Source organism: Ambystoma mexicanum, chromosome 6p (genome assembly GCF_040938575.1).
Source record: "Ambystoma mexicanum isolate Mex_15411 chromosome 6p, UKY_AmexF1_1, whole genome shotgun sequence".
Classification (NCBI taxonomy): domain Eukaryota; kingdom Metazoa; phylum Chordata; class Amphibia; order Caudata; family Ambystomatidae; genus Ambystoma; species Ambystoma mexicanum.
In genome coordinates, this window is record NC_090935.1 from 331,063,172 (window position 1) to 331,077,228 (window position 14,057).

The 14,057-nt window shown below is 45.5% G+C and overlaps 1 protein-coding gene across 1 annotated transcript in view; it reads left to right on the top strand.

The window, feature by feature from the left end:
• TARS1 (threonyl-tRNA synthetase 1) overlaps nucleotides 1–14,057 on the top strand; it is a 202,602-nt gene that overhangs the window by 54,183 nt on the left and 134,362 nt on the right. Inside the window, exons 5-6 of the mRNA XM_069627089.1 lie at nucleotides 4,620–4,741; nucleotides 9,310–9,427. Of these exons, the coding sequence (XP_069483190.1) occupies nucleotides 4,620–4,741; nucleotides 9,310–9,427 (240 nt within the window). The remainder of the gene's footprint in view (nucleotides 1–4,619; nucleotides 4,742–9,309; nucleotides 9,428–14,057) is intronic.

The following is a 14,057-nucleotide window of genomic DNA, read 5'->3' on the forward strand; positions in this document are numbered from 1 at the left end:
GCTTGGTCTGGGGTATGTCCCTAATAAGCATTTCCCGGGTGTCCATTCATATCTTCCCATTCCGCCATCTGTGCAGGTCTGTTTGGCTTTGGACCACAGTGCCATCACTTTAGTGCAGGTCCAGAAAATATGGATCAAATCGGCTTTGTCGTTCCCACACCATGGGCATGCTGGGGAGGTCTTTTTATTAAAGGAAGCCACCCTATGGGGGGGTCATATATGTCCGATAAAGGACGTTTAGCTGAATCTGTCCGAATCTGGAGTTTCTCGACACTTTCTTGGGGAATATTAATACTCTTTCCCATTCCTTGTCTGTGAGCGTGATGTCAAGATCTGCTTCCCATCTCGCCTTCAGCGCCGCTCCTTTGGGGTTAGGTTTGTCATTAAGCCTTTTGTAGAGCCTGGAGATTGGTCTCCAGCCGTCCGCAAAGTCATGCCGTCCGCAAAGTCGTACATTTCTTGTAGCAGTGGGTCTGGGGTGGGTTCCTCTGCCCAACTGCTCCACTGCTTCTTGGCGGTCTGCTTGAGCCGGTCATACCAGAGAAACTGACCACTTGATAGCCCTTCGTTGGCCTGTAGTGACTCAAAGTCTCTGAATTCCCCTTCTTCGAACACGTCTCCCCATGAGTATATGCCGGCTTCTTCCCATCTCCTTGCTGTGGGTAGGTCTGCCTATGTTTTGCACACATCAACCAGAATGGGATTGTCTGGAAAGTACGGATATTTCACCTGCCTGATGTAGCGGGTCCTGGCCCATATCTGCCTGCCAAGTCCAACGATCTGGGGGACTTCCTGGGATTGTCGGAAAGGGTTCCATAGAGTTTCCTTGGGGGTTATCTTGGAAGAAGATTGTAGCAGGAGCCCCAGTTCAGCCGAAGGTTCATCTGAGAGCCACTTCGTCGTGTGGCTGAGTTGGGCCGCTAGATAGTATAAATGAAGATCCGGATGTTTCATTCCTCCCTCTTTATGTGGCAGGGTCAGAGTAGCCAATGTTGTGCCTATTAGGTCCCCACAAAAAGCCCTTGATGATTGCCTCAAGCTTCCTGAAAAAGGGCGGTCTAACGTAGTGGCTAATGTTCACAAAAAAAATACAGAAATCGGGGAAGATGATTTTGTGGAAAGTATGAGTTAACTAAGCAGATTGGAGTTTGCTCAATGGAGCCCAATATTATTACGTATCTACCTTCCTTGTCAGACTCGCACCCCTGTAGCTGGAAGGGCACATTTGGGTTTACCCATATGAGCACTCCCCTCGCATATTTGGAGTAAGGGGAACCTCTCACGGTCCCATCCCAGCGATCAGCTAATTTGGACATAGCGTCTTCCGTGAGGTGGGTCTCTTGTAACATTACAATCGAGACTTTCTTTCTCCGGTGGTAGGATTGTATGTGATTCCGTCTGAGATACGAGCCCATCCCCCTCACATTCCATGTCATCACGTTGAGTTGTGATGCCATCGGATCAGTGTTTCGGGCCAGGCAGGAGGATCCATCCCCGGGGGCTGGTACAGCGTCGATCCGCAGCGAACGGACTGCGGACAGGAATACACTGGTTCCTTAACTCCTGGGTCGTATCTTGCATCCATCTCATCTTTATTCAGCAATAGTACTACGAAGACTGTGTAACAAATGAAACTGATAAAACTCAAGCTGGTGCGCCCAGCGACTACAACTCTGTCGTGGTGCTCGGGCGCTCTCGAGCCGTCTAAACCCATCCGAGTGTCAGGCGCGAGTTGGGTCAGGCAGTAACTGGCCCGACTGGGTTATTCGCTGGGGGTGGGGCTGGGGCCTGGCGGTGAGGCCGAACGAGGGCTGTTTCGTAATAGCATACTGTAGGTTGGATTACCTTCTAGGATCCGGCTTCTTACATTTTCTGTGTTCCTTCGTGGCTGCATGTGGCTTGCTTGAAAGTTCTGATGGGTTTAGTCCTCCGTACGTGGAGCGTCCCTGCCGTCAGCAAGATTATCTTCCAGCCACATGTTGGCGGCCTCTGGATTGTCCAGGAATATCGCATGCCCATTATGAATGACTTTCAGGCGCGAGGGGTAGAGCAACCTGTATTTCAGATTCAATTGACAAAGCCTTGCTTTTATCGGTACAAAAGAATTCCTCCCTCTCTGAACTTTCTGAGTATAGTCTGGGTAGATGGTTAGTCCCCCCTGTTCGATAGGGCCTTCTTCCCTGGAGTGTCTCAAAATAGTTTCCCTATCCTGGAAGTTTAGTATCCTAGCTATTATTGGCCATGGATGCGAGCCAGGAGGGGGGCGCTTTTGGAGGGACCTATGGGTCCTTTCGACCGCAAAGCCCTGTGTCATCTTCCCGGCCCCAATCTCTTGTAGCAGAAAGGTTTCTACGTAGGTTGTGGTGGTCGAACCTTCACTTCCCTCGGGGACTCCCAGGATCCTAATGTTGCCCCGTCTAGCCCTGCCTTCGGCCCTCTCTTCTAGGGCAGCTACTTTCCTCTTCAAGTCAGAAACCTCGGACTGTAGGTCTGTGGTAGCCCCAGCTGTTTCCTCTGTTGAGTTCTCAGTGTTCGACACCCTCTCCGTTAAGTTACGTGCGTCTTGGCGAATAAGTTGGATGTCTATTTTAAACTCGTCTATCTTGGAGTCTATGTGCGTCCTTAGTGAAGCAATAGCATCCAATATTTGGGAGTGGTTATCTGTACCTTCCCCCTCACTCGTCCGGGTGCTTTCGGAGGGGCTAGGTCTGGCTTGAGTGGGGGGCTTCGTCTTGGCAGAGACAAAGGAGTCCATAGTGACTGCTTTAGCTTTATTACTGGCGGCCATATTGGGGTAGCAGTAGTGTTGTCCCTGGGGCTCAGGAGCTGGATTGCTGATCGGGGTAGAAGTTGGGACCCCCTTCTTTATCAGGGCCTTAATTAGGGTTCCCAAGCTAACCGTGAGTTCAGTGCGGGTATTTGGGAATGATTAGGGGTACTCAGCGCTGGTGCTGTGTTCTCACCCGCTCCCAATCGTGCAGCCTTGTGGAGCCGCTGCTGCTGTGGCGCCGTTGTCCTCGCTCCCTGACTTAGGGCTTGCTGGTAATGGCGCTCCTGGGCCTCTACAGTTGGGCTGCTGTCAGGGGGGGTAGGAATCGTCACCCCTTGTTACAGGGCTCCGATTAGGGTGCCCAGGATATTCGTGCTCAGTCAAATGCAGGAGGTTGGGTGAGAACAGGGGTTTCGCTGTATGGTCGCACACACCTTAACATGTAGACTTATGCAGGTATTGCTGCTGTGGCGACGCTGCACTCACCTCTTAGCCTCCGGCTTATTGGGGGGGTCCAAAGGCTAGAAGTGTCACTGTGACCGCCCTCCCGTTCTCCCTGCTTCGGGAGTGTTGCTCAGCAGACTGGTGTGGCTTCGGGTAACCAGGGGTTGAGAATGATGCTGTGGCTGCTCTCCCGCACTCCCAGCTTCGCGAGGGTTGCCGCTCTGAAGTCGGGTGTAGCTCCAGGGATCCGGATGCTAGAATGTCACTGTAACCGCTCTCCTGCACTCCCGTCCTCGGGACGATCGCTGTGCAGCGGTCGGGTTTAGCTCCGGTGCCTGCGTCCTCCCTCGGCGGGCTGCTCGCGGCTGCGGCGGTGTCCGCGTATCGTGGTCCTGTGCCGGTGCGCGGGTCCAACTGTTCTGGTCCTCGCACAGTGAAGGGGGAGCAGGGCGAGGGCACGCAAGTCCGGTGTTGGCTCCAGTCGGGTGCCGCTCGGGAGTCCGCACCCCGATGCAAAGTCTCCTCTCCCCTCCGCTGTATGATCCCCAAGTGTCAGCTGGTGGAGGATCTCTTCATGGGGGCTCCACTAAGTCCATCTTGGATTCACACGGAGCGGGGGAGGGAGTGCGGTCTGGGTCAGTTGTCGCTGTCCAGAGAGTCCGATTACCTGGACCGACAGGCGGATCGTGACAGGATCCTCTTCCCCCACCGCTACGTTCTTTTTCGTGGGTTAATGCTTCTCTTACGCCGGCGAAAAAGGATCAAGAAACGGCGTCTTGGCCGGAGCTCGGCGGATCAGCCTCTGCACGCCATCGGCTCCAGACCACGCCCCCTACTTGGCTCCACTGTTACCTTTTTCCTCTTCGTACTTTTGCTGCCTACTTTTTTCCAAAGACGACATTTCTCATTCCACTGCTGTAGTAAACAACCTGATTTTATATTTTTCTTACTAAACATTTTCCAAACAACGTTTAAATTAATTGTTACAGCTAATTTCATCTTAACCATTTCTTTATACAAAAGCAAGAGTTTTCCCCTTTTTCAGTAGCTTTATTATCATTTGCGGTGCATGGGGCAAATGGGTTTATTGTTGATTCCTTTGGAAGCTAGCCATACTTGTCCTGCGTAAATGACTCCCTCCTGGGTACCCTCCCTTGACCCAACAGTATTCCTTGGTGTCCATTACAACTTTCATTTCTGCTGCCACTGTACAATGAAGTCATATGTTTGCCTTGCAATTTCAACTTTCTACTTATGGTAGTTGCACACTTGGAAAAATGTGATTTCATGACGCACTTGTGCTTTACACAACTTTATGTAAAGCATGTTTTTAAAAACGTAAACAAAAATATTTTGACTATTGAGCCTTAGCTTGTTTTCCCATCTTTCTTCTTTGTGTGTTTAGGTGTACTGGCACTCGAGTGCGCACATAATGGGTGAAGCTATGGAGCGTGTCTATGGAGGATGTTTGTGTTACGGGCCACCGATCGAAAACGGATTCTACTATGACATGTTCCTGGATGATGGGTTTGTTCTTTAATCATAAACAAGATCTATGTGGATAATCACAAAAATCACCATATACTCAGTTTGATCAAATGGATGAGAATGCTGCCTTGCCTATCCTATAGATCAAATAGTGAGCATTGGTGTTGTAAATATCCCAACCTCCCTTCAGGTGTACAGTTCAGAAAGTCTCTTGGATCTCGGCTGCACTGCTGTTGTCATAAAAGGCACTGCCCCAGTCCTGTACCTTTCTCATACAACTCAGATGAGGCTCTCACATTCCTGCCACTGGGGCTAAAATGGGGTAGAGAGGATGAATTGGCTACATCTTAAATCTGAAGAAACAGAACTGATCATTGTGGGATTTGAGAGTCCTGTGCTGGCCCTTGTGGAGGCGGGGGGGTTGGGGAGGGGCGACATCTTGGAGAAGTTTGACCCTGCAATGTACTATTTGTCCATACATTGAATAGGACATTGATCATTCGATGGACACGACATTTTGTTCTGTGTGGTTTACATTTGTTATGAGACTAATGTGGATCAATGTTTTCCTTTTGAAAAATGTATATGGCATGCATGCCCTATACACACACACACAGCTATCATCTGGACTTATCAACCATGGCTTGCTCCATGAAATATCAATTTCAGATTGGAGACCCCAAGCTAATAAGGATTATCCAGTCCTAGATCCCTTGTTCTCCGTGCCAAGAGACATGTTGCACCTCAGCCACACCTAACTGATGATGCCCAACATGGTAGTTTAACGTTTCAGTGCTGCACCTTTCTTCTGGACATACAAAGACTGATATGCAAGTGACTATTTCTACTCCGATATGTAGTGGTGAAGAAAAACATTATCTATAAACCCTCCTGTGCGGGCACCATCCCAGAGGTTTATTTGGTGGTGTTCTATATCATTGGAGGGGCATTTACTGGTAATGACTAGATGCATACTGCAAGTCCAAACTATACATTTTCTAGAGGTTATCCCATGCATTAGAAAAAAAACATGTTTTGGGGGGTTTGTGAGGGTCAGGGTTGGTTGTCTGTGGAATACCCAATGCAAACAAGGATGTATTGTACATTTAGATGGGATGCTGTACCAAGAGGTCAAAATGGCCAGAAACATCAAAAACATGATGCCACAGAAACGTTTGGCTAGGTTATGCCCACTTGAATCTTTTAGTAATTCCGATGTTCATGTCTCACACGTAACTATGACCATAAATAGTGCCATTTAAACTCTTGCCCCAGTAAGATCTAAGCTAGTGAAACTCGAGTCCAATAGAAATTCTTGGTTCAATTAAACCATTCTGCTACTCAGATAGGCGAAAAGGACAGCACAGAGGGACTGGCGGAAACACCCCTCCCCTCATACCCTTTAGCTATATAAACATTCAAATTGGCAATTGTTGTGGCAAAATCAACCAGTTTTAACAGGATTGCTCTTGCTAAGTCCAGGTCTACGGAGTGGTTTTCAATCCTGAAGGAATTCTGGGGGAAAATCAGTCCGTAAAGCAGCACCCAACACAAATTCTGTGTGGTACCAGATGGCCCATGACGAATGTTCATCCGAAATCACTGGCTATTAACAAGCAATCCTGGCCCAAAAAGGGATGGTTTTTAATAATGGGAACTGCCTTTGTCCCCCAACTGGCTTCAGAGTTATCCAAGATAATAAATCCTCTGTATAATTTGAATTTAAACACTGCACCGAAGCAAGCATCTGCAAGATCGTAGCTGCATTGAAACCAACCTCCTGCCTCTGTGACGGTTGCACCTCAAGCGTGTTCAAGGATTGTATGGATGCTCAGGCCTCCTTGGGTAAACAAATTGATGAACCTTTCTTTCATTGAAGGTAATGTTCTCCACCTAATAAAGGAAGCTTGGATTACTCCACGCCTAAAGTACACTATTGAAATAGCCAAACATTACCACCCAATAACGAACGTTCCCTTTCTAATGAAGATCATTGACCACGTGGCATACATCCAACTACAGGAGTTCATTGAAAGCAATGATATCCTTAGTCCTCAGCAGTCTGGCTTTAGAGCCCGACATGGCACTGAGACAGCCATGCTGGACCTGGCTATGGAAGGTGCCAGCTCCCTACCAGTTGCCATTACCCGTAGGATCCCGCAGGGGTCATGCATCTCTCCTATGCTGTTTAATATTTACGTCACGCACCTTATCGCTCTCATGGGTGTACAGTATACTAACGACATTCGGGTCATCCTTGAGCTGTCGTGCATCTATGGTCAGGACGCCCTGGTCATCAACTCAATTTACGAGTCAATCCATGGATGTTAACCAATTCTCATGCCCTCAATACAGACAAAACAGTTACTTATCGCCTCAGGGCAAGGACTCAAAAAAAAACTCTCACGAGACTGAGAGTTTCACCATCTCGGGCAGCATAATGACAGTGGCTAGGAGTGTTAAGACACAGCAACATCCTCGACGCCGAGCTCACGACAAGACTGCAGGGCGCTCATGGAAGGGATACCTATGGTTGCATCACAAAACTCCTGAACTACATTCGCGCCTTCATCTCCTTGAGCAATAGATCTTTGCTTGCTACGGCCTTAGTGAATTACCGCCTAGACAACTGCAATAGCTTGCTGCTAGGCACATAGCAAGCCAACATGAAGGCACTTCAAGTCGCCCAAAAAAACACGTTCGGGTGGTCCATGGGCTACCTCGGAGAGACCACGTTGCCAATGCCAGGAGGGAGCTTCACTGGCTCCCCATTTATCGAATCGCCCATAAACTCCTCTTGCTGACTTGCAAGTGCCGGAATAATGAGGCTCCTCAATACGTGGCAGATCGCCACAAGTATCCCACTCCACTCTCAATCGACGGTCTCAAGACCCACATAAGTTGGTGCAGCCCAGGTTTAAGCTTGCTAGATTTGGTGGCACCATCTTTGATGTCCAGGCTCCCTCAGCCTGGATCGAGCTTCCCCCCAGCTTTGAGATCTGCAGACTCTCTAAAAGAATTTAAGAAGATGGCTCTTCAACCTCAAACCAGGATGAAAACTCCATTACTTGAACCTCCTCTCTTTTGACAACCTTGCTTCAGTCCTGTCTTTGTTTTGTGTGCTCCCCGAGGCCCATGGGCCAGTGACGCATTATAAACATTTCAAATAAATACATTGTTTTTTTGTTCACAACCATGTCCTTCCAGTTCTTTGGCTGTATCCAAGCGATTGTTCTGCTAAACACATTGGGAGAACTCTATATACCTGAGGCTCAAGCTTGTAGAACTTGGTAAACTCTCACTTTCAGGGCCTTTGGTTCCAGAGTAAAACCTTTTCTCATTTTCCTTGTGAAGTGTCAATCATATCTATAGCTTTTGTGTTATCTACTTATATTTTGTCTCTCTAATTCTTTTTGAAAATCATATTTTATTGGCATTTTTTGGTTATCACATCATACATTGTTTCGTCAATATTCACCTCAAAAACATTTTTAATTACCCTTATCCCCAGCCATTCCCCCCGCCCTCGCCCTCAGCCATGGATCGAGCACTGGTATCTAGTTCGTCCGGCGAGCTCACGGAAAACGTTTAAAGGCACACTCTGTCAGTTCCTTGCGCACTGGTGTGTTGGGCTCGGCTTTTTGCGGACACTGTATGAAGATTATTTATGTGGGCCATCATTCCTGGTGGTCATTGATGTCTAAGTATGTCCCCGGTCATGCTATTGTCACTTCAGGCCAGGCACTCATACTTCTCAAAACAGGGGAGCCAAAGTTCTTCAATGTTAGATCTAGATTAATCAGTGAGGTTTGTCAGAAACTCCATGTCATAAATGGCCTTTACCTTGGTGACCCAGTCGTTTTCTCCTGGCATGTGTGGGCACTTCCAGTCTGTCTCTAATTTGAATAAAAAGTTTTCAATATGCCCTTACGGTCTACATATACATAGATTTGATCAAAATTAAGTGATAGGTGCACATTGTATGTGCAAGTGTTAGTAAACATATCCATCAAGAGTGCATGCACCCAGATGTTGGTTGGTTAGTGGTGCTTCTAATGGGGCCGATTAAATGCTCAAATGCGACCATGGCTTGATCTGACTTATGCTTACACTTGCTGTGATTTTAGTTTGTTGCATAAATAGTTAGCCTTGCAAGTTCCAGGCTGATTTCTTTACACCATAAAAGGATCTCACACACACTATAAAGTCTGTGTCTCGCAACAGAGGTCAGGAGGGGTGTTCTACAAGTTTGAGCCTTGTGTATGTAGAGTTCATCCAAAGTGTTTGTATCTCCCTGTAAGATCATAGTGTCTGTTTTGAGAGACCAAACTTAAGCATCTGTTCACTTGGTAGAGTAATACCTTTGCTCAGGTAGCAAGTTGCAAAGCATTCAACAGTACATTATATCTCCATGACTCACTCCTCTTTGTTCTAATTGAGGTCTTTTTTTTGTTGTTGTTTTGTTGTTTTTGCCTTGCTGAGTAGGAGTGAGTTTTTACTAAAAAGTGCAGGATAGTTGATGAAATGGAGTAATGCATGCTCAGCTAGTGTAAACGGACCATTCACAGGGGGCCGGGCCATAATAATTATTCATTTATTTTTTTCAGGGGTGTGTCCAGTAATGACTTTTCTTCCTTGGAGAATTTGTGTAAGAAGATAATGAAGGAAAAGCAGCAGTTTGAACGACTGGAAGTAAAGAAAGAAACTTTGCTTGAGATGTTCAAGGTAATCCATACTCCTTAAGTCAGTGTTATAATTGTGCTTTGGAAATAGATTTCTGGTGAAACTCATTAACCTGGTCTTTTTAAAATGGCTTGTTCTTGTAACCGTGTAGGTGCAATGAAACCTTTTTGTTTTCTATTGAAGCAAACGTCTATTTACCTCTGTGTAGATTGTCACCTGTCACACTTAAGGTCTGTTTTATCTCATGTAATCGGCCAGAAAGCACAGCATGTTAAGTCATGGCTACTGAGATCTGTGTTTTATCTGCCAGTCACTGAGTTGAACCTTGGCATTGCTGGCTCAGCCTTTCATGATTGTGAGATTGTTAGATAGATTCATACAAACACCTGTCACATCATTATGAAATGTTAAACCACAGTAGCAAGTGCTATATTAACTCATTATAATGAGTAATCCTCCATTCGCTTGAATTGCTTTATGTTGTACTAATGCCAAACATTGGGCCTCATGAGTCCGGCGGTAGCCGCGCCGGTAAAAATGGCAGGCTGCCGCCGGAATCGTGTTTTATTTCCGATGCTTGGCAATCAGGAATTACCGGGGCATCACAGCCCCTGCGGTTCCTACGGCCAGGCGCCAGAAAAAAACTCCTCATTCCCATTCGAGTCCCATTGGACTCAATGCGGAGGATGGATGCACCGGCACTGTGTGCAACAGTGCAGGTGTATCTGTCAAGGTCTGCGGGCGGGTGCTGTTCCGCCCGCCAGGTCAGACTCTAAGTATGCCGGTCCAGTAACAACACTGTCGGTAGCATAACTACAGACCATAGCCAATTCTCTTTTGGTCAGGATCAGGGAATCCTGTACAAAGCTCCAGGTCAGTTTAGTAAAATTATTACATGCAATGAAACAGAAAATACAGTCCACGTTAGAATTATGATTACATAGTTTTGTCCAGGATGACCTAAAGTTATCCCAGGGGCTTTATAAAGCTATCCTAGAGACAATACAGTAAACTCCAACTCTTAGTATAGGTCTGCACTGCACAATTCAGTAGGGTGGGAAGAGCAGAGGAGTAAGTCTCATCTTAGGAGTGAGAGAGGGCTGTAGATGGGTACAAAGAACTCGTAGCATACATATGGTCCAAAGAAACACTGATATGCTTTATGTATTGTAAAAATAAGGGTTTATTTTATATATATATACACAGGCAAAGAGAATTCTTTTAGAAAGGTAAGTACTATTATCATTCATAAACACAATCATAAAAAAACCAACAAAATACTTATGGTATACACACCAGCATAAACCTTTATTTAGAATAGAAGTATGCAGTTCAAAGTGAGTTAGACTTAGTGTTACAGATTTAGAATGGCAGCAGCTATTCAAGGTGAGTAAACCCCTATTGGTAAACTTTTACACTTATTCAGTTTCAGGTATAATAACTCAATACCAACTTGGTTACTTTCTAGAACATTGGAACATAATTCAAAGGTAAGTGAATAACTTATTATACTTTTCAGAGGGGCAATAAGCAACTCAAAGGTAAGTAAGAACTTAGTGACACTTTGTGTGTAACTTTGATTCCTGAAACAGAATAAATTACTAACACCTTTACAAGTAAGTGGAGTTCCAGAGGATTTCACGTCGAACAAGTAAGTACAGACTTTAGATCTAGTAGAAAGTGTTCAGGGACTTGGTTCCCTAGATGCATTGCAGTGTTAGGCCTGGGAGAATGGTATTGGCGAACTCCCAAACATACAAATCATCACCCTAACCACACAGGAGTGATCCAAGACTTTAGGTAAGTATTACCCTAAGCCCCACAGTACATGCGCAGTGATGAAGAGGTTGTAGACAAACGCCTTCAAGATGCAGCACTACAGGACCCGGTCCCTGAATTCTTTGTCGAGGTGATGAAAGAACGGACACTGGATGGGAGCTTGCAGCAGAAGTCCACAGAAAAGTTTCCTAACAAAGGAATCTTGGGTACTTCTCGCGGCTCTGATTTGGTGCCCTTTTCAAGGTACCAGATGAAGGACGGTTGTCGTTGCTCGCATTTGCCTAGCTATCTCGGTCCAGCACTCTGGTGAGGGGACTTCAAGGAGTGGAATAGTGTCTCTGGACGTCCAGCAGGCAGGAGTCCACCAAATTTGCAGCGAGATTCATTCTTAGGAAGACTATGCACAGTGCTCAGGCTCGAGGTCCCAGGGTATTGGCGGTTTGCAGCCCAGGAAAGTCATAGTTCGTTGTGGATTGGCTCAAAATGCAGCTCCTCTTAAGACTGATAGGCCCCAATGGTCTATGGGTTGGAGTCGTCGTCTTCGGGACTCCTCTTTCGTATCAAACAAGGGGTCAGCACAGGCAGCGGTTACACAGCAGGCATCTCCAGTTGCTGGAAGTAGCTACAGCAGTCTATGCCTCTTCATGGAGTCTTCAGTTCCAGTGGTCAACTTGTCTTCAGCTTCCAGATACACAGGAACTCGCACACAACCTCTGAAAATTCTCCTTGCCTTTTACAGAAGGGGACGGGTGGCTGTCCAATCAGGACAGCCAACTCCCCTGTGGGGACTGGATTCTTTCAGGCACACCAGAAGACAAAAGTGAGCGGAGCTTTGGACTCTCTCTCACTTCCTGCCTTCACAAACACGCTTGAGCCTCGGCGGCTTACACAAAGGGTTCCCGCCGAAGAAAAAAGTACAACCAGGACCTCCCCACCCAAGATGGCAGAAGGACCAAGAAAGGACAAGCACAATCAAAATGGCCCAAAAAGAAAGAAACCACCATTCTAGCAAATGGTGACCCTTCTGTGCATTACTGCGGCTGTAATGACAGCCTGTGAGTAAAACTTGCACAAATGTCCGTAAAGTATGCCCACTGCCACCAGCCATAATAGCAAGCTTGTCCCTGTATCAGAAATGTTACAGGAGCAGTGAGAAAGGGGATACCATGTGTTTCCCCAGCACTCCACATACGGTGGGATGTGCTAGTCTCACAATATAAAATGTAAAGGGGCTAAAAATCACTCTCTACCCTTGAGAAGGTGTGTTCTGCAAGGTAGGTAAAGAGAATGAAAAAGGGAAGCCCAAGGAGCAACCCAGCAACACTGTACAGAAAGTGCTGCGTGCTGCAATAATAAAATATAAATGCCAAAAAAGTTATAGGAAAGTATAGATTCAAAAATAAACTATGGCAAAAAAATTACACCCATAAAAGGAGTAAAAGAAAGGGTGAGTGGGGATAAAGGTACCAACTCATCCAGGAACATAGATTAAGAATCCTCAAGTCCAGCAAAAAGTGCTGGTGTCTCACATGTGAAGGTGATTTGGCATATAATTGAAAATCTAACCTAACAAGTCTCATAACCCATGTACATATGTGCCCGTGTTGCTCGCACCATGGGCACATGTCCCTTATAGTGCCATTCAGCCTTATGAGTAATAAACTATTAAGACAATTATTTTGCCACCATGGCGTTTGTTGCTCTTTGTTCGGACAGTTTTTCTAAAGTCCTACCAAGACTTCATAAAGCCATACAATTCGGGCAATACAGAATCTACAACTCTTAGTATAAGTATGTACCACTTGAGATGGGGTTAGCATGGACTGATCAGCCAGGCTCATCTTAGGAGGGAGAGAAAGCTGTAGATGGGTACAAAGAAATGGTAGTATACATATGATTCAAAGAAACACTAACACACTAAGGATTTTCAAAATAATTGTTTAAAGACAGTAGGCCACGATAAATCTTGGGGCAGTGAGTACTATTAAAATACGTTTTAAACACATGTAACTCAGTATTTATAGTATGCAAACCAAAGTACAACCTTATTTAGAGCAGCAATAAGCACGTCAAAGTGACTCAAACGATAGGAAATTGCTATTCTTGGGGAATAAGACCAGGTTAGTTACTTTTAGATGACAACAATTAATTCAATGGTAGTAGACCATATTGCTGAGATCATACAGTGTTCTTCAATTACAGAATCACTTAATAGACCAACCTTGTTACAAGTATATCTTGCAAAAATTGTAACTTTCTTCTATTATCAAAGGATAGAAGTGCCAAGACGCAAGTTAGGGAAAGCACAACCCAACGTGTAAGTCATTTACCATGCACTCTTCTAACCACACATGGAGTGACTTCAGTCAGGCCAGTAAGAGTACTTATTTGTATTAACTCCGCAGTATTATAGTTTAAGAAGAGCAGCAGCTATTCAAGGTCAGTAAGTAACCTATTATACTTTTCAGAAGTGTTAAACACAGTTCTAAGGTAAGTAGGAACTTTGACTATTTTAGAAAATGCTCTAAAGCGGATCAGGGAAAGCATAACTCATTTATACACCTTAAGAATGGCAACGCTATTCAAGGTAAGTAAAGACCCATATACTTTTATGAGGGACTACAAGCAACTCAGACGAGTATTCACTTCAAGACTGTTTTAGAAATGCACTAAAGCAGATCCGGGAAAGTAAAACCTAATAGTACACTTGAAAAATAGTTATTCAAGGTAGGTAAACCCTATTGGTAAGCTTGCACTCATTCACATAAAGGATAAAACAGTACCAACTCTTATTACTTTTTAGAAGAGTGGCACACAATTCAAAGTTAGTAAAATAACTTCTATACTTTTTAAAGGAGCTACAAGCAACTTTAAGTATTAACTTTTACATACT